The 18,103-nt window shown below is 55.2% G+C and overlaps 1 protein-coding gene across 1 annotated transcript in view; it reads left to right on the top strand.

Moving 5' to 3' along the window:
- The first annotated feature begins 277 nt into the window (after nucleotides 1-277).
- Nucleotides 278-18,103, top strand: part of TET3 (tet methylcytosine dioxygenase 3) — a 93,511-nt gene continuing 75,685 nt past the window's right edge. The window contains exons 1-3 of the mRNA XM_054701742.1: nucleotides 278-326; nucleotides 1,075-1,836; nucleotides 16,015-16,074. Of these exons, the coding sequence (XP_054557717.1) occupies nucleotides 1,534-1,836; nucleotides 16,015-16,074 (363 nt within the window). The 5' untranslated portion in view covers nucleotides 278-326; nucleotides 1,075-1,533. The remainder of the gene's footprint in view (nucleotides 327-1,074; nucleotides 1,837-16,014; nucleotides 16,075-18,103) is intronic.

The raw sequence follows: 18,103 nt of genomic DNA on the forward strand, positions 1-18,103 counted from the left end.
CGGGGCCGGCGGCGGGGGCGGCGGGGCTCGGCGGGGCCGCACGTGCGCGCCCTCCCGGGCGGGGGAGTCCCCGGGCGAGCACGTGCCGCGGCGCGCGGGGGGCGGGGAGTCCCGCGGCCGCCTTCATTGCTGCTGCTGCTGCCGCCGCGGCCGCCGCTGCCTCTTCCTTCCTCCTGCGCCGTCCCCGCGGCCGGGCAGGGGCTCCCCGCGCGCAGCGAGGCCGGCGGGCGCTCCGGGAGGCGCGCGCCCCAGGCGGCGGCGGCGGCGGCGGCGCGGGCCGGGAAACTTTGCCCCTTTGTGCGCTCCGCCCCGGAGGCGGCGGGCAGGTCGGTGCAGTCGGTGCCTTTCCGGCTCCGGGGTGGGGGAGGGGCGGCGGGAGGCGTGGGGGGCCCGGCGGGGGAGGGGACGCCCTGGGGGGCCGCTACTTTGTGGCGGGGGACGCGCGGGGGGCCGCGGGCGGCCGCGGAGCGGCGCGGCCGGGGCGGCGGGGCGGGGCGGGGGCTGCGGAGCCGCCGGAGCCGAGCGGCCGAGGCCCCAGAACAAAGGAGCCCGAGCGGCGGCGCGCGCGCGGCCCGGCCCGCGGCAGGAGCGCGCCCCCCACCCGCCCCTCGGCGCCGCGGGCCGCCCTCCGCGCTGGCGGCGGCCCCGGGCGCCCGCGCTGCCCGTCCCGGCCGCACCCCTCGAGCCGCGGCCGTGGCGGGGGCGCGGGGGCGCCGCGGAGCCGCCGACAAACTTTATCCTGGAAGCCCCGCGCCCCTGGGGAGGGCCCGGCCACCTCCGGCGAGGGGAGCGCGGGCGTCGGAGGCGCTGCCCGGGCCGCGGGGGGGCGCGGGACAACTTTCCTAGAAATCTCACCCTGACCGCCCCCTTCGGCTTTTCCTCCGACCCCCGGCACCCCGTCCGCCCTCGGCCCTCCTCCCCGAGACAGGGAGCCGGCGGTGCCCAGCACACACTTTCGTCTGAAGAAGCCCCTGCTTCCCCCATTTTCTCTTTCCCAGAAGCAGGAAGAGGTGGCCTGTGAAAGTTGTCCCCGAGCCCCTGGTGATGTGCTTCCCCTTTCTGTGTCTCTTTCAGGCAGCGCTGCCTTCTCCATCATCCTGTTCAGGAGGAGAGAGAAATACCAGCAGGAGAAATCCCTCGCCCTGCCCTGCCCTGCCCTGCCCTGCCCTGCCCTGCCCCCGCCACACACTCACCTGCTCACCTCATGCCTGGGTCCGGGGTGTGTGAGGGTGAAGAGCCCACCCAGCCAAGATGATCCCATCTCTGGGGACTGCTGCTGGTGTCCTCCCCCAGATCCTGGGCCCCAGCAGGTGGGAGAGTGGCCCCCGACTGAGCCCTGACAGACTGCTGCAGAGAAGGTGAAGAGGGTTGCGAAGAGGCACCCATCCAGGAGACTGAAGCTAACATTACCTTCACCCTTGTAGACTCTTGACTGTTTTAGGAGAGAAGGACCTGTTGGTGGCCTTTGCAGGCAGCCAGGAAGCTGGACAGTGGCTCTGCCCCAGCACCTATGCCCCCATCCCTGGTCACATCATGAGCCAGTTTCAGGTGCCCCTGGCAGTCCAGCCGGACCTGCCAGGCCTTTATGACTTTCCTCAGGGCCAGGTGGTGGTAGGGGGCTTCCAGGGCCCCGGGCTCCCAATGGCTGGAAGTGAACCCCAACTCCGAGGGGGTGGAGATGGGCGGAAGAAACGGAAAAGGTGTGGTACTTGCGAGCCCTGCCGGAGGCTAGAAAACTGTGGGGCTTGCACCAGCTGTACCAACCGCCGCACACACCAGATCTGCAAACTGCGCAAGTGTGAGGTGCTCAAGAAAAAAGTGGGGCTTCTCAAGGAGGTAAGCTGGCCCTTGCTTGGCTATCCTGCACCGTCCTCGAGGGCACTGTGTTCACAGGTGTCTTTTAAAAGGCAGTTAAGTCCTTCACCTGTTCTCATCCTCTTGGTCCAGCGTCGAGGGGGGCCGAGAATAGGACTGCGCACCTGGTGGCAGCTGGTTTGTGCTCCTTGACCGGCCTGCCATTGTGAGAGAGTGACCAGGGCATGGAGGGCTCTGTGCTAGTGCTCTCATTTCTGATGCTTGCATGGGACACAGGACAGTGATAACCAACTTTATTTCTAGAAGTTTCTTACCCTGCTTGAAGCCTCACATGTTGTATTTCAAGGCCACACCAATGGGTGGGTGATACGGAGAGTCGTGGTGTCAGGTAAGGGATGGAGACAGGTGGATTTGGAAAGATTTAGAGTGACAAGGTGATTTTGTCCTGCTCTGGTAGGGTGAGAGGTTTCTTTCCCCAAACCTTTTCTTGGGTACCATCGTTTTTCTCAGAAAGACAGCAGGAGAGCCAGCTTAAACTGTTTGGGCGTTTAATGAGAAGCCCGTGATTTGGATTTCCCTATTAGACTGAGTAATTTTGAGGTCAAAGACCATTTTCTGTCTCTGTAGTCTCCCGACCTGGCTCAGTTCCTCGGCGTGTAGTAAGCACTCAGCTGTTAATTGAATGAATGATGTGCAGTTGAGTCAACCCGGGGAGGAGTCTTCCCGTTATTTGGAGTAGGGGGTAGAGGGAGGGAAGGAGGAGTTGGGATGCGAGTAGGGGGAAGTGGTGAGACAGCGACCCTGCATTGGCCATCTTTCCCTTCCATGCCGGTGGCGGACTGCTGACACAAGGTTGGTGGCAGCCGCGACAGCAGAGAGTTGGCAGAAGTAGGGACGCGCGAAGTTGAGCAGCATGGGAGGAGCGGTGTAGCGGCTGAGGTCGCTCCAGGCAACAGAACTGGCGCTGGACAGAGACGGAGGCCTGCGCTGTCTGTGGACTCCCCGCCTCCACCACTGATTTGTCTACGGGCTCATACAACTCGCGGCCCCTCTCTGGGCCTGTCTTCTCCCTGGGGAAATGGAAGGGTTGTGCTTGATGGCCTTTGAAGCCCTTTCCAGCTGGGCTGTGCGTCTGAGGGCTGGGGCACCTGTGGCTTCAGTGGGCTGGTGTCAGCTCAGGATTTCCCTGACTGCTGAGTGCAGAACTGTGCTGCAAGGTTGGTGGGGCTGTTGTGGCCCCACGGCTGGGGAGAAAGGCCCAAGTGTGGGGGCAGGGATGTTTCCACCCCTTCTCTCTTCTCATGTCCACTCCCTGTGCAAGTTGCATGTCACGGTCCAGGGAGTAGTCACGTTGGTGCCCTATTTCCCCAGTTTTTGGTTAAAGCGGACATCTGGATCAAAATAAGCAGACAACTGCAAGAAAGAGAACTGCTGTTTCCCACCCCAGCCTGGGAGACAGTGTCCAGCCCCTTAATGTTGCTGGTGTTGGGGGGAGTTGGCATCCTGCAGCCCCAGTGCCCGGAAGGTCATTTTGAAAGGGGAGGGTGGGATCTGGGCTTGGCATTCTTCCTAGACATGAGATCTAGTGTTTCAGTGTCGGGAAGCTCTATCCCTTCTACTTTGTAAAGCTTGGTTCCCTTCTCCATCCCCATTGTTTCACTACATTCTGCCCATAGTCAAACCCAAAGGCTCTCCAGGCTCTGCTTTATGGCCTGGATGTTCCTGGAATCAGTGGCCCTTGTGAGCTGGGTTCAGGCTCTTCTTTCAGCTGTAATGAAGCATACCTGTGTGAAAGGGGCTGGGCGTGAGCCCCGGGTTATCCTGTGTGTAAACTGCCAGCGCCGGCTGCCAGGTGGTTATGGTTAAGATCCTGGGGATCTGGGTTGCCTGAGGCTTAGAGGCAACCACCGCTGAGAGATGTCTGCCTCCCTGTGGACCTTGCCATGGCCGGCTGCCCCGCTTGGCCCCCACATTCCGGGGAAATGCAGCTGGTAGACTGCTGGCCCACAATAGAGTTCTCCCATTTTCTAGAGAAACAATGGAAAAGGGGCAATGATGTGCGCTTTTTCTTCAAGCTGACTTTCTTTGAAACAATAGTACTTTAAGAATACATCCTTTTACTTCTTTCTTCTATGTTCTTTCTCTTATGGAATGAAGATCTACTTTTCTTTTCTTTTTTTTTTTTTTGTAGTCCTGGTTAAATACACAGTGTCAGCTAGTGTCTGTCTCCACAACTTTTTTACTTGGCCCGTGCAGGCTGAAAGCGTGGGACTCACTTTATAGCGGTCCAGGCTCCGCTGTGTTTCACAAATACACTTCTGGCGGTGCTGACATGCCTGAGGGGCTCTGCCCCAGTGAGGGAGCCCGGAGAACCAGCTCAGCACTCACCATTCCCCCAGGGGACCACTGAGACATTAACCATCAGATCCGAGCAGCCAGCAGCCGTGTAGTAGGGGGGATTTGTCCAGCAATCTGGGGAGGCCAGGAACTGGGGTGGGGAAACATTCCTGGAGCCTGCGTTTTCTTTGGTTTTGGCTCAGGAACAGAGCTTTAGAATTTGACTTTGACTCCTCAGGTGGAGCAAGATTTAGCATCCCAGGAACCTCTTGGGATTAGCCCTTCTTTGCAAGATTGTTTGACGCTTAATTGAGATAAAATATGCATAAGGTTGAGCACATAGTAGTTAATCAGTGTGTGGTGACAAAACATTGCTAGAACATCTGGAAAAGAATTCATCTTCATGCATATTGTACATTAGTCTCTGAGTTGTAGTTTTCATTTTTTTATTTTATTTTTTTAAAGATTTATATTTATTTTTATACAAGAGCTGGGGTACAGGCCAGAGGTGCGGGAGGGTGAGAGGATTCACCAGAGACAGAGTGGGGAGCAGAACAGGCAGACGACTGAAATACACTGCTGAGGGGAGCAGCGGGCGTGACAGGAGAGGTCTGCCTCGCCATGTGGGAATCTCCCTGGCTGGCAGGGAATCGAACCAGCACAGTAGAGGCTGCGGACAGCTTCACAGTGCTGCGCTCAACCCGCTCTGTCACCCGGGAGGCCCTGAGTTGCACTTTTTAAAGATGAAATTATGTGTTTATCTCAAAACATCCCTTAACTTTTTCATAAAAGAATTGTGGGGCCAGGTAGAAGGACAGAGGAGTTTGCTTGGTTCTTTGGGGAGGAGGCTGGACACCCAATAGCAAGGAACTACTGTGCTGCTGGGCCGCACCGAAAGGTGCTAATGGGTGAGGGGAGTAGAGACCTGACAGGGAGGGTAGGAGAATAACCCTCTGTGAAAAGGACCTGCTTAGAAAAATGTGTGCATAAGGTCAGAAGCATGACTGAAAAAATGAAGAGGAATAGAAATATATATATATGGTGATATATGGTGGGAGAATCCTGGTTAGCCCTCAGCCAAGAGAATTCGGTGGCTGAAGCAGATCTCTATGCCAGACTCCTTGCAAATGGGACTCTCAACAGTATCAGAACACTTGACACGTCCTGGCTGTCCTTGCCAGTTCCCTTTCTGAAGATGGAGGCTGTGAAGAGGCATGCGTTCAGGCTGGACTAGTTCCCACCATAGAGGGAGGATTGGTTAATATTCTTTAGAGCAGTGATAATATTCTATAGAGCAAGGGACCCCACCTCAGGGTTTGTGAAGCCTGAGAGAAGACCTCTCAGGGCGTGGTGTTTACCATAGACTTTAGAAAGTTGTTTTTCAAATGCAGACTGTTTTAAACCCCATGGCCATACACTCTAAAAGGGAAGTTAGAGCTCCCTGCTAAAAGGGAAGAGAGAGAGTTAGTGGCTTTTTAAGAAAGAAATGCTGATGGACTATCCTCAATGGTGCCCTGAGGAGGGAGGCGTTGAAACTGGGGAAGAACTGAAGGGTCTGTGAGCGCAGATGGCCAAACTTTGCTCTTGTGTGGAAAGGGTTATGTGTCACTGAAGGCAGATGGAAGGGCAAGAGGAATGTCAGAAAGTCCAGTAGCCAGGATGTGCTGAGGTTGCTGGAAAATACTCAAGACGATAAAAGGCTTTTACATGTTCCCAGCAAGAACAAGAAGGAAAGGATAGGCTTACAACTGCCCAGAGCATCATGAATGACAGAGAGTGGCCAGGTCCCTGTGGTGTTAGGAAATGTCAACTGGGGAAAGACCTCAGCATGTGTGCTGGGGGAGCCAGCCTGCCTGAGGCTGAGTCATTCACTGCCCATGCCACACCTCCAGATACGCACGTGGAGCGATGTCTGGGAATTATGATTGAAAGAGGGCCGAAAGGCCAGAGAAAGGTAAAATGTCCAGTTTTTCAAGGAGATTTTGGAAATTATAAATGTGTAAACTCAAGTCAGCTTTTGACAGTTTTAAAGCAGATTGTTAAAAAGGTGGTTTGTGAGACTTTAGAAAGGCAAGTGGTAAGCTTTGGGGGGTCCCTGTGTTCTTTGCAATACAGCCCAGTCAAACTAATGGATTGGAATTTCTGCAAATAAATGAAGATATCACCTGCCAGTTCTTGAACAGTTCAGAGGGCCAGTTTCTTATTTAAGGTCACCCTAAAGAGAGGGCATTAGAATAACTGCCCTGTTCAATCTTTTTCCCCGCCCCCCGAATCTTTTGTATCAACCATGTGGATCAGGGGTGTCACATTGGGTCCCACCCCGAGGGATTCTGATGTAATTGGCCTGCCATCACCTTGGTGTATTTAATCTCTAATGAGAGTGGAAACTGATGCAGATGAGAGACGAATGTGGTGGGCACCTACCTGACTCTTCCAATGCAGTTGGCTTCCCTGGGCCACTGGAATGGCTCACAGCCATACTTCCACATTGCTGATCAGTGGGCCAGTGCCATTGACATTATTTAGGAGCTTCTTAGAAGTGCAGATACTGGTCCTACCTCAGATCTGCAGCCTCAGAATCTGCACCTTAACCAGGTCCCCAGGTGATTGCATGTTGAAGGTTAGAAGAGCTGACCTTACACCGCGTTTGTGACTGGGAGAAGGACATAGAAGTAAGTCTTGAACACAGGTAAAGAATTTCACTTGCCATCAAGGTTAGGAAGGAACCCTCATCCATTTCTTTACCCTGTAGGCCAGGGAGACAAGAACACTGTGAGATTTACTCCATATTTATTGTTATTCTTCTGGAATCCATTTTCTTCTAGTCTAGTAAGCTATCAATAAACCTAAGAACCTTGTATTCCTTCTGTTTGCTGCTCAGAAGCCTGACTTGGGAGTGAGTAGTGGCTGCTGGTAGTTGTAAAGAGGGTGGGTATGTCCATAGACTCTTGGGTCATGGAAGGATCTGGTGGTTTATGGAGCAGAGGGATGTGTGCCCTTTCCACATGATGTAGACATTAAGTGTGTCAGATCTCGGGTGGTTGTGGTGGTGCAGGTATTATATTAAATGATATTGAATAGAATAAGAGGTGAAGGAGAGTGGGCCATTGTGGAACAGTTGACCCCACCAAAATTGGTGGAATCTAATCATGGTAAATCCAAAATCCATTCTTGTTTAAAAAAAAATAAGTAAATGTACCAGTAAGGAACCTGGCTGCCTAACAGGTGGGAAGAGCTGAAACTCCAAAAAGGATGTTGACATCCTGTCTTGAGAAGCTCTGTCAGAGTGGTCCTATGTAGGACAATAGAAGGAAACAGGGTTGTTCAGCTTGGAAATGAGTAGAGGAACGCAGATTAAGGTTATTCTTGTATGGAAGAGGGTGTCAATTACTTCGTGTTGAGGGTATGCAGAACTTTTATTAGTGGATAGAAGTTATAAGCACGCAGACTAAACCTGTGTTAGAAAATCAACTGTCTAGTGCACAGCTCTTCCAAGACTGCAGCGCCAACCCCATGCCTGCATGTGTCTGGGTGGAGGCAGGGTGCTGACTGGCAGGGATGTTACAAGGACACCATTATGTGGGAGCTTCTACACTTGGTGGTCTCTTGTTAAAGACTATATAAAATACTGTCAGTTCTTTTTTTTTAAAGAATTATTTATGCATACAAGAACTGGGGTACAGGCCAGAGGTGTAGGGGATGAGAGGATTCACCAGAGACCGAGTGGGGAGCATTACAGGCAGATTGACTGAAATAACACTGCTGAGGGGAGCAGTGGGCAAGTCAGGAGAGGTCTCCTGTGCCATGTGAGTAGCTCCCGGGCTGGGGATTGAAGTCATGCTGCAGTGGCTGCGGATAGCTTCATAGACTGCGTCTTAACCCCTTGTGCCACCGGGGAGGCCCTGTGAGGTCTGTTTTTATAGACAACTACTTATAGAAGAAACATCTTTTCTTAGGCTGAATTAAGTTTTTGGTCAAGCCTAGACTTAATCTTTTACCAAGACCTAATCTCAGATCTGGGTTGGAATAGTTTGTGAACTTTCTGTAAACTTCAGCCAAAAATGTATGACTGTGCAGGATTGTGTTTTCTCAGGGAGAGGTCCACGGATTTTAGCAGACTCTCAAGTATTCATGACCTCCAGAAATTTAAGAAGCATCTCTGAATTATCCAGTATGTTAGTGTTGGGGGAGGTGCCATGTCCTCTGCCCCTGCTTACATGCAGCCTCCTTGGACTAGCCACTGGGATCGAGAGGGTGGGGCTGGGCGGCCAGGTGAAGGCAGGTAGTCTGAGAGAGGAGTCTTGTTCCTGCCGCCCAACTTGTACCTTGGTACTGCTGGGAAGGAGACATGTGGGGAGGCTGATGATGGCAGTCATTATCTTGATGTGGAATCTGTGAGTCGGCTTTGCTTTGGGGAGTGTGGATGGCCAGATCCCGTTAGTGGGTGCAAGTTTGTGGGTCCCGGGGTGCCCCTCGGTAGCATGCTAACAGTAGCCATTAACTATTTAAATTTGGTGGGTGAGTGATACATGTACATATATGAAAGAGTTAAAATGTAACCCTGAAGTTATGTAGGTATGTAAAAACGTGGCTAATTAACAACTGAGAATTTAAATTAATTAAAAATTAAATTCAGTAACTCGGTGGCATTAGCTGTTTTTCACTTGCTCCATAGCCATGTGTGGCTAGTGGCTTGTGTTTTGTAGGGCAGATGCAAGCCCCTTCCACCCTGTGGGAAGTTCTGCTGGACATCGTTGCAAGTAGACAGGAGTTTCCCCTGCTGGGTCTCTGAACCCTTCTCTGAAGCCTGTTTCTGGGTTGGGGAAATAGCTGTTTGGGTTGGTTAGCTGTTATGGGAAGGATTTTTTTTTTGGGTTAGGGTCCCTGTCCCCAACTCTAGGTGAGGTGAGGGATGTGGAAGGGGTGCGGGTGGGTTCCAACCCTCCAGGAAGCTCTTTGTTTCTCCCCTGAGGGTATGGGCTTGGGCCCCTTTTATTACCTGCTGGGAGGGAGGAATAACAATAGGAACTGGGCGTGGCTCCTCACCCATGGGCGGGCTCCAAAACTCCCAAGGGGAAAGTGGCCTCACCCACCCCGTAGCCCTGGTGAACCTTAGTCATGTTTCTTACCTGTCCCTAACTTCTGCTTGGACCCTGCCCTGAGTCATATTTTTTAGATTTATTTTATTTATGCATACAAGAACTGCGTGTAGGCCAGAGGTGTGGGGGGTGAGAGGATTCACCAGAGACAGAGTGGGGAGCAGAACAGGCAAATGGACCGAAATACACTGAGGGGAGCAGCGGGCAAGACAGGAGAGGTCTGCCGCGCCATGTGGGTCAGCTCCCTGGCCGAGGATCAAACTTATGCTGCAGTGGCTGCCGATAGCTTTTTAGTGCTGAGGCTTAACCCCTATGCCACCAGGGAGGCCCTGTTGCCCTGAGTCTTCTGCTTGGGCCTCTCATCCTGGAGAAGGCAGTCTGGTGACAGCAAGTTGGAAGACCACATCAGGGGTCTCAGGAGTTGTCCCTGACTTACCAGTCCCTCCCCTCAGTTCTTTCCAGGTCAGCTGGCTGTTTCTGGGAGAGGCCTTTAGCATCGTGTGGGCCTCTTCTCGGGTGCGTCTGTGGGAACTCAGGCTGCTGGCAAAACTAGAGTGGACACAAGCCCTCTGTGGCCTTGTTGCCTCTCATTTGCATAAGAAATTCTGGGTTTTTGTCACCAAGGAGGGCAAAAAAGAAAGCCAGTGGTCTAATGTGGGGTAACTGGCCAGGCTTTAGGTGGCCACAGGTCTGTGAGTTGCTTGTGTCTTCAGGGGGCACAAGTTCTGTTTCCATGCCCAGACTCTGACCTGTACAAGTTCCAGCTCAGCAGTGCCTACCGTCCTGCATGTTGGGGGGGCAGTTAGTGGACAGAATAATGCACCTCCTACTGCTGCTAGAGCTGCAATTCTAGATTGTCCCAATCAAAGAGGAGTTGTGTTAGGGACATTTGCCAGACTGCATATGCCCTATCGACCCCCCCCCCCTTCTACCCCCCAGTCCCACTTCTCCTGCCAAAGGAAACCTCTGGAAGGCATGTACAGACACTGGGTGAAAAACAAGTAAAAAGGTCTGAATTAGAGTCTGCCCTGCTTTTGTGCCATTCTTGTGGCTCCTCCTGTCTTATTGTCTCTGCTCTTGCTCTGCCCTGACATGGTGAGCTTTGGGTGTCCTGGCTCCCCTGTTGATACTGGGAATTTCCCTGGAGCCCTGGAAGTGAGACGGGATGGCAGACTGCGAGGGCTGGGTCCTGTCTGTATTGTGTTCTTGCTGCAGGGTGGGCCGGGGTGTGGTGGGTAGAGCGGTGGGAACCAGTGGGAGGAGAAGAGGTGGCGCTAGAGGATGAGAAGAGGCACCTTCCTGCAGCGCGTCCTCAGCCCCAGGACTTGCAGTGTCCCCTGTGCCCCGGGGAGGGCGGGGGCAGCGCCTCTTTCTGGCATTGCTTCAGTTTTCAAGAGCAGGATGTCATCTGCTTTAACTTGTGGATCCACAAGTTGCCTTCCCAGCCTCATTTAGTAAATCCCGCCTGGGACTGTCTGTGTGCGCGGCGCCACAGGACCCTGAGCATAAAGGGGAGGGGAGTGGCGTTAACGCCGTCCTTAATGAGCTCCTGGTCTGCGGAGAGAGACTAGCATGGAAACAAACAATCACAGCTCACTCTGGCGGGGTTGTAAGGGAGGGACACATTGAGGGCAGAGACCTGCTTTAGTCACCTTTGGGTCCAGAGATCCCCATGGGGGAAGGGAAGGGAAGAGAAGGGAAGGGAAAGGAAAGGAAAGGGCAAGTTTGGAGAGCTTCAGTAGTGGTATGTGAAGGATGATGGGTTTCCAGGAGGAGGCAGGCATCTCCCCTGAACCTGAGGTGTGTAGAGAGGCTCCTCCGATGCTCGTGGCTGGTGACGGGTGTGGATGGATGCAGGCTGCTCGGTGCCTGCCGAGGGTGCTCATGGACCTGTGGGCAGAAGGTAAGACACTTTGTGTTCATTCCTGTTACGTGTCTTCTTCTCGACTGCCCTCAGGTTTCCAAACCATTCAGCATTCCTGTCCTATCTTCTCAAGGACCTTTGTAATTTTGGGGGGGAGGGGGTGCTGGAACATTTGGTGATCCAAGCTATTGAATTTGGGACGGGGAAATTCTGTTGAGGTTTGGAGAGCGTAAGACCTTCCCACAAACATGCAGTTTGTGCGCAGAACCACAGCTTCTACTACCTGTCAGCCTGGAGGGCCAAATACGTTCTTTTGGTTGTTGTGGGAGGTACATGGGGAGTGGTCGGCGAGTCCTTTCTCCCAGCCTCACTTGGTGCTTGGGCTCAGTCTGGTTCTGCTGCCTCTTCAAGGAGGAGCAGCACCTTTTCTTCTGTTGCTGCTGCTGCTACTCCTCTTCCTCCTCCTCAGCTTCTTCCTCCCCGCTATTGCCATTGACACAGACTTCCGCTGCCAAAGCTAATTGTGAGGCCTGATCAGTGAATGAAGGCACAGGCAGTTCCCATGACAACCGCAAAGAGTTTCAAATATAGGGGATGATGTGTCTGTGATGGGCTGCAATTACTTGGGTGGAAATTGATGCGTGGACACCAGGGACTTCAAACATAGGCTCTGAAGGTGGAGGGGGTGTTGGGTTTCTTTGGCAGGATCTTTTGTGTGATGGAGAGGGAAGGAAGGAGGTCACAGACTCCCTCACAGTCTATTCCAAGTACCTTCGGTGTGTGGAATGTTGGGCAGAATCCTGCAGGGACTTTGGAGAGACACAGCTCCAGCTATTCTGGTTGGAGAGACAAGACACAAAGGCAGAGACAAATAGCAGTACGAGTGGCAGATGAGAAACACAGAAGTGCTGTCAGCCGGCAGAGGACTGGGGTAACCCGAGAAGGCTTCCTAGAGGAAATGGGTCTTGAACTGAACTTGTGGTGACTGACCTCGCTCAGGACACAGTCATGGCCAGGGAGGAAGAGAATGCCTTCTACCCACTGCCAGCTCTAGAGGAGGTAGGTTGATAAGAAAATCACAAGCTGCATAGAAAAGCTCCAACGGTGTCGCTGTGAGTGAGGGGTTGGCAAGGACCGGAGCAGCTGTTCTTAGCTCTGTGAATGGCTAAGTGTGTCACCTCTCTGTTTCCTAATTTCTCCATCTGTAAAATGGGTGTGAATAATGCCTGTCTTACTGGTTTGTTCTGAAGGCTAAGTCAGGCAGGGTACATTACATTTCAGGTCTGGGGCTTCACATGGGGTTGGGGCTAGGTCGGTGCTGCTGTAGCTCTCTCCACACCTGTGCTGGATATTCCCCATTCTCCACATGTCTCTGAATCTCTATCTCCAGTGTATCTCTGTATGTTCTGGCTTCTGGGTATCGTACCTGAGGGTCTTGGTGTTGATATTTTTGTGTGTTCTGAGAGAGAATGAATGCTTTCCTCCCTCCCCCACGGAGACTGAGAGTGTCGTGATGAAAGGTGGGGAGGGAGCCTCAGGAACTTCAAGTACCTCTGGGTCTGTCACTGTGAAGCCCAAAATGTAGAAAAAGGGGCTGACCGAGGGGAGAGTGTCGCTGCTGGAGACAGAGTGGCTCTAGCACTAGCCCCTGTCCCTCCTTGGGGTTCTTGAATTCCAGGTGCTTCACAAAAGGGCAGGAGGTCTGGTGAGTCAGGGATGTGATCAGGTGCATGGTCTCGGGAGCACAGGCTCCTCTAGGTATATTCAGGCTGTTGGTGGAGTGGGGTGGGGTGGGGAGGGTAGCACAGGGGTGGTGCTAGGCCCAGCAGAGTTAGGGGGACTTCTGCAGCCTGGTGAGGATGATGTGTCCTAGTTGAACAAGGCTGGGGCTAAGCTGCAGTTCAGTTGTGAAAGGTCCTGCCCTCCTGGGTGTCCTTCCAGTCCTTGGGAACTGCGGAGAGAAGGCTGACCAGGAGAGCGGCATCAGAATCTGAGTACCCCCCGCCCATCCCACCTTTCCTGTGTGGAAACTGAGCTCAGCACATTCCAGCTCTGCGTAGCACCTAGTGGAGTGGGGAGGCAGGGCCCCGCCCACGTGGGGAAGACCGCTGTATAAATAACTAACTCTGCTTGGTTGTGACTGGCGCTCTGGAAGAGGCCAGAGCTCCTCCGCGAGGCCCTCAGAGGAGCGCGTGGTGTTCACGGGCTTGATGAGCTGGGAAACTGGCAGAGGGAGGTGAGGTTGCACCATGTTAGCGTCACAGGGGTGGATGTGTGTGTGTGTGTGTGTGTGTGTGTGTGTGTGTATTGGGGGTGCAAGCTGGGGTGGAGGAGTGGGGTTGGTGGTATCCTGGCAAGATGCAGCATTGGGGGTCTCCAAGGCATGAAAGTCTCTATTCTGAAACTTATACCTTAAAGGGATGTGGTTGGGTTCAAGTACCCCAACCTTTTCCCCTGGGGTGGGCAGATAGGAGAGCCTAGAGAACTGGAATGAGAAAGGCCTGGATTGGAATTCTAGCCCCCCACTGCCCAGCTGTGTGTTGACGGCCAAGTAACCTGGCATCTCTAAGTCCGCTCCTGGTAAGAGACAAGGTTGTGTGTGGAGTAAGTCAAGTGAGATGCTCCCACAGGCAGCATGGCTGGCACAGGGCCTGGTGTGTAGCAGGGGCTGGATAAACAGTGGCAGTCAGAAGCAGCAGCAGTATTAGTTGCTACTGTCTAAGCAATGTTAGTTACTTTTCCAGCAGCAGACTCTGTGGGTGGGGCAGGGGTTTGGGTGGGGGGGGGGAGGGGGGGCACCAGGATAAAGGAGGGACTCTACTTGTGGGGGCACAAGTAGAACCAAAGGGTGTAGAAACCCAGTTTCCCATGGTGAGCCACTGCTCGGGACACTGGTCCTTGCCCTGCCTTGTGAGGAGCCCTGCCCTGGGGAGGAGCCCAGCAGGGCCGCCCTTTGTCCTCAAGGGTGAGGCACGTGCGGGCCCTTGTGCCTCCTGGAGCCTTCTCACCAGAAGCCTGCTTTGCTCATCCCAGTCTGGGTTCCCTCTTGGGGTGCCAGGGAGAAGGAAGCAGTTGGACATCTGTAGTGGAGCATGTCGCTGGAACTGGGGCCCTCGTGCATCATCGTAACGGTCCTGTGAGTGGACACTTGTACCTCAGCTTCTTGGTCTGTAAGAATGAGAAGGAGCACAGAGTGAGCTCTTCCAGAAGTTTGGAGTGAGGGTGCAAGTGGCACCTGACAGGGTGGCAGGCTCTGCTGCATTTCTCCACAGAATCCTGACAGCTGTGTATGGGGTAGTTGCATTGTAGTTCCATTTTGCAGATGAGCAAAGAGGGACGCTAAGAGGGAAGGGAGCTACAGCTAGGTAGTGGTGGCGGCAGGACCTGAACCCAGGTATGTGAGCTATGAAAGTTCCCTTCTTGGGGGGTAGAAACTGGGGTGTTCTCTACCAGGAGGGCGTGGGGCAGAGCCCAGGAGCAAATTGCAGCACCTCTCCCCTCTGTGTTCTTTCTTGTCCTCGCCTTCAGTCTCCTGGTTATGCAGCCCTCAAAGACTTAGTGTCTGGGAACTGGAGGTCAGAGCTCTTAGGATCCAGGCACCTTCCCTCCTTAACCTCTCCAAGGACAGGAGGCTCAGAGGTCTGGGGGGCCTGCCTCCTAGGAGAGGAGAAAGCATTGCATAGTGGGGAGTAGGGGAGGCTCTCAGGATGTGGTGGGATCTGTTCAGACACCAGGGATCAGTGACCCTGGGGTGAGGTGTGGGTGCCTGTGTGCATGAGGGGGTTGAGGTGGGCTCTGTGAGGCATCGAGCCACAGGGGGAGAATGTGGGCTTCAAGAAGAAACCTATTTTCTGAGGTGGAGGGAGATTGGAATAGGACTGCATAATAGTTCAGAGTCAGTCTTCAGAGTCAGAGGGATCTGGCATGGAATCCCAGCTCTGCGTTTTCTAGCTGTGTCACCTCAGGCAAATTAGTTAGCCTGCCTGCCTCCCTTTCTCCATCTGCAGAATGGGGTAAGAGTTCACACTGCCTAGGTTTTTTTTTTCTCCCCCTCTTTGAAGATGGCAAGGTTATGGCCTCATACCCCTGTCATAGTGCCTGGCACTGCCCTGGCTGCTGCTGGCATGCGGCAGTTTGCTGGTATCCTGGGGATAGAGTTAGGGGAATCCCTCCAGTGTGTGCCCCGCCCCAAGCCCGTCTATCCTCTTTGACCCCCGAGACGCAGACGGTGACATCTGGGTGTTACCTTGGGGTCTCCTCACCAGGAGGCCGGGGGCCCGGGGATCCCCTGCCCCCCCTGCCTGCCGGGGAGCGGTAGCGGGCCTGGGCGGCCGCCAGCGCGACTCTGCAGCACCCTTGGCGGCGCCCCTGCCTCCCGGCTGGGCAGGTCCAGCCCCGGCGGCCCTGCCCCCGCCCGGCCGGCCGCGGGGATTGGCTGGTGAGCGCGCCGCCCCCTCCACACCAGCCTGGCGGCGGGGAGGGGAGCCCAGCCGGCAGCTGGCCGCGCCGCCTCTGCAGTGCCGCCCTCCGCGCGCTCGGGCCGGGATAATGGGAGGCCCGCCGGCCGGGGCCCCGGGGGAGGCCGGCCGAGGTAGAGGGGCAGGGCGCGGGGGGATGCGCCGGGGCTGACGCAGGGGGAAGGGCCGTGTCCTCGCGGGTCTCGGGAGGGTGGAAAACGGAGAAATGAAAACAAAAACACACGGGAAGGCGAGCGCGCCCGTCCGCTGGAGTCTGGGCCGCAGCTGGAGAGGAAGATGGTGCCTGCTGTCCTTTCTTCCCCAGGCCCCCTCCGGCGGGCTCGCCCCGTCCCCTGCAGTGAGGCTGGGGTGCAGCAGGAGGACTTTGCTGCTTTCCGGGTGTCCGCCCGGCTGATCAGCCTCTGTGGCTCTTCTTTTGCAGGTGGAAATAAAGGCTGGTGAAGGACCCGGGCCGTGGGGACAAGGGGCTGCTGCTGTCAAGGTACCTTGTGTGTGTGTGTGTGTGTGTGTGTGTGTGTGTGCGCGCGTGTGTGTGGTGTGGAGTGAAACGTTCGGCTGGGTTGGATGAAGATAAAGGGTCTCCTCTGGTGATCCCTTAATCTCTCACTATGTGTGTAGCAGCAGCTGAGGGGGAGGGGCGGCGGGGGTGTGGGCGGCCAATGAATTCTCAGGCCTGTGTGGGTTTTGTTTGGATTCTTTTTGCTTTCTCAGCTGGATGGTTTGGGTGCAGTTGGGGTTGGGTTTGTTGAACTGTTTTTTTTTTTTTTTAAGGCATGCAGCCCACTCCCCACCCTTGCCTCTGGAAATCTCCCTGGCACTGTTGGTTAGCATCCAATCTGCAGAAATCCCTGAAGGGGGGGGGCGGTGGGGGTAAGAGGGAGGGGGAATTGAAGCTGAGTCTGAAGCTGATAGGGTGTCATTAGTCATGCTGCTGTCACCATGGAGATGGCTGGAAAGGAGAGGAGGTGGTGGGGGTGAGGATATTTTGGGTAGGGTGGGGGCTGATGCAACATCATGACTGGGAATCCGGCGGCAGGCTGGCGGGCGGACGGCTGATGTTACTCTGTGCGGCTTGGTGTCTGGGGGACTGGAAAGGGAATGTTCCCAGGCGCGTGGGAAGTGAGGAAGGGGGCACTGAGCTGCTCCAGGTGGTTGTCTGAGGGCTGGGGCTGGGGTATTTGGGGCAGGGCAGGGGAGAGTCTGCCCTAGTATCAACCATGACTAGGAAAAGCAGTGTTCCTCCCAGGCTGGCAAGGACGGGCACGGGTAGGTTTCCTTGGGCTTTACCCGTTTTCAGGACTGGGGACCCACCATGAGTTTGGGATTACTCAGCAGTATCCTCTGTTGGCCCAGGGCGGAGAAAACAGAGCGGCAGGCAGCTCCTTGTGGCTGCCTTTCAAGTCAGCAGCAGAGAGGCAAGGGAAGGGGTGTGGGGACAGGTGGGCAGAGGCAGGACGGGCTGGAACTTCTCCTAGAGGGAGGGAGCCCAGTCCTGCCCCTGCCTCAGCCACACCTTCCCCTCCAGCCCCTGGAGCCTGTGGGGAGCTGGGGAATCTGGTTGCTTAGGTAGCAGATGGGTGAGGTGCTCCTGTCCCCAGACACTCTAAGTCTTTCCTCCCTGGAAATTCTCCTCCGACTTCCTGGGAAAGCTGTGTGAAGCGGCACCCTCTGCCTCTCTGCCTGAGTGGGGACCCCGGCAGGGAGGGGCTCTGCTTCCCCACGTGGGATGGGGGCTCCTGGGTAAGGCTGTTGGGTGGTTCCCTGGCCTTCTTCCAAGGACCAAGGAAGTGCTTGGCGGAAGGCAAGAAGATTGCTTCTGGAGCAGCTTTGGGGGGAAGGAGGGGGGCCAGGTGGCATCAGCTCCCCTGAGGAGTTGGGCATGCCTTGGGGAGGCTGGGTTTAGTGGGAGATCACCTAGGATGACAGTGTGGGAGGCCCCTGAGGCAAGCAGAGGGTGGTTGATACTGGCAGTGCTGTGGGCAGGGAGGGGAATGGGGAGAGCCCTGAGCTCACTTCACGATCCTCTCTGGAGCAGAACCCTCGGGTTCCACCTCCACTTCCTCTGGCCTCCCACTACTGACTGGGGAGCTGTAATCACCGGGTGCTGTTGAGGGCTGTGGGCACGGAGATCACGAGTGCACCTGTTCTGCCCCCCACCATGGGGAAAGCAGGACGAAGGGACTGGAACGAGGACAGATGGGCCTAGGGAGGGGGCAGCTTCCTCCCTCTGTGTCTCTGGCCTTGTCCACCAGAGCTTCCCGTTCTGCTGGGAGGAAGGGCTGTTGGCAGGTTTGTTTACTCCCCAAAGCACCCCCTCCTGCCCGGTGATGATTGCAGCTCTTTCCAAGTGTGTTCTGTTTCTCCCTGCTGCATTCCGTTGGCCTGTAGTCCTGCTGGAGGCTCTCTGTCTAACGCCTCCACCCTTGCTTGTGTGGGCACATGGCAGGGGCTTCTTGAAAAACAGAGGAACCCCTTCAAACACATCTTCCTTCCCCCCTCCCACCCCCCCC

Source organism: Talpa occidentalis, unplaced genomic scaffold, assembly GCF_014898055.3.
Source record: "Talpa occidentalis isolate TD23 unplaced genomic scaffold, MPIMG_talOcc4v2.1 talOcc4.5, whole genome shotgun sequence".
Classification (NCBI taxonomy): domain Eukaryota; kingdom Metazoa; phylum Chordata; class Mammalia; order Eulipotyphla; family Talpidae; genus Talpa; species Talpa occidentalis.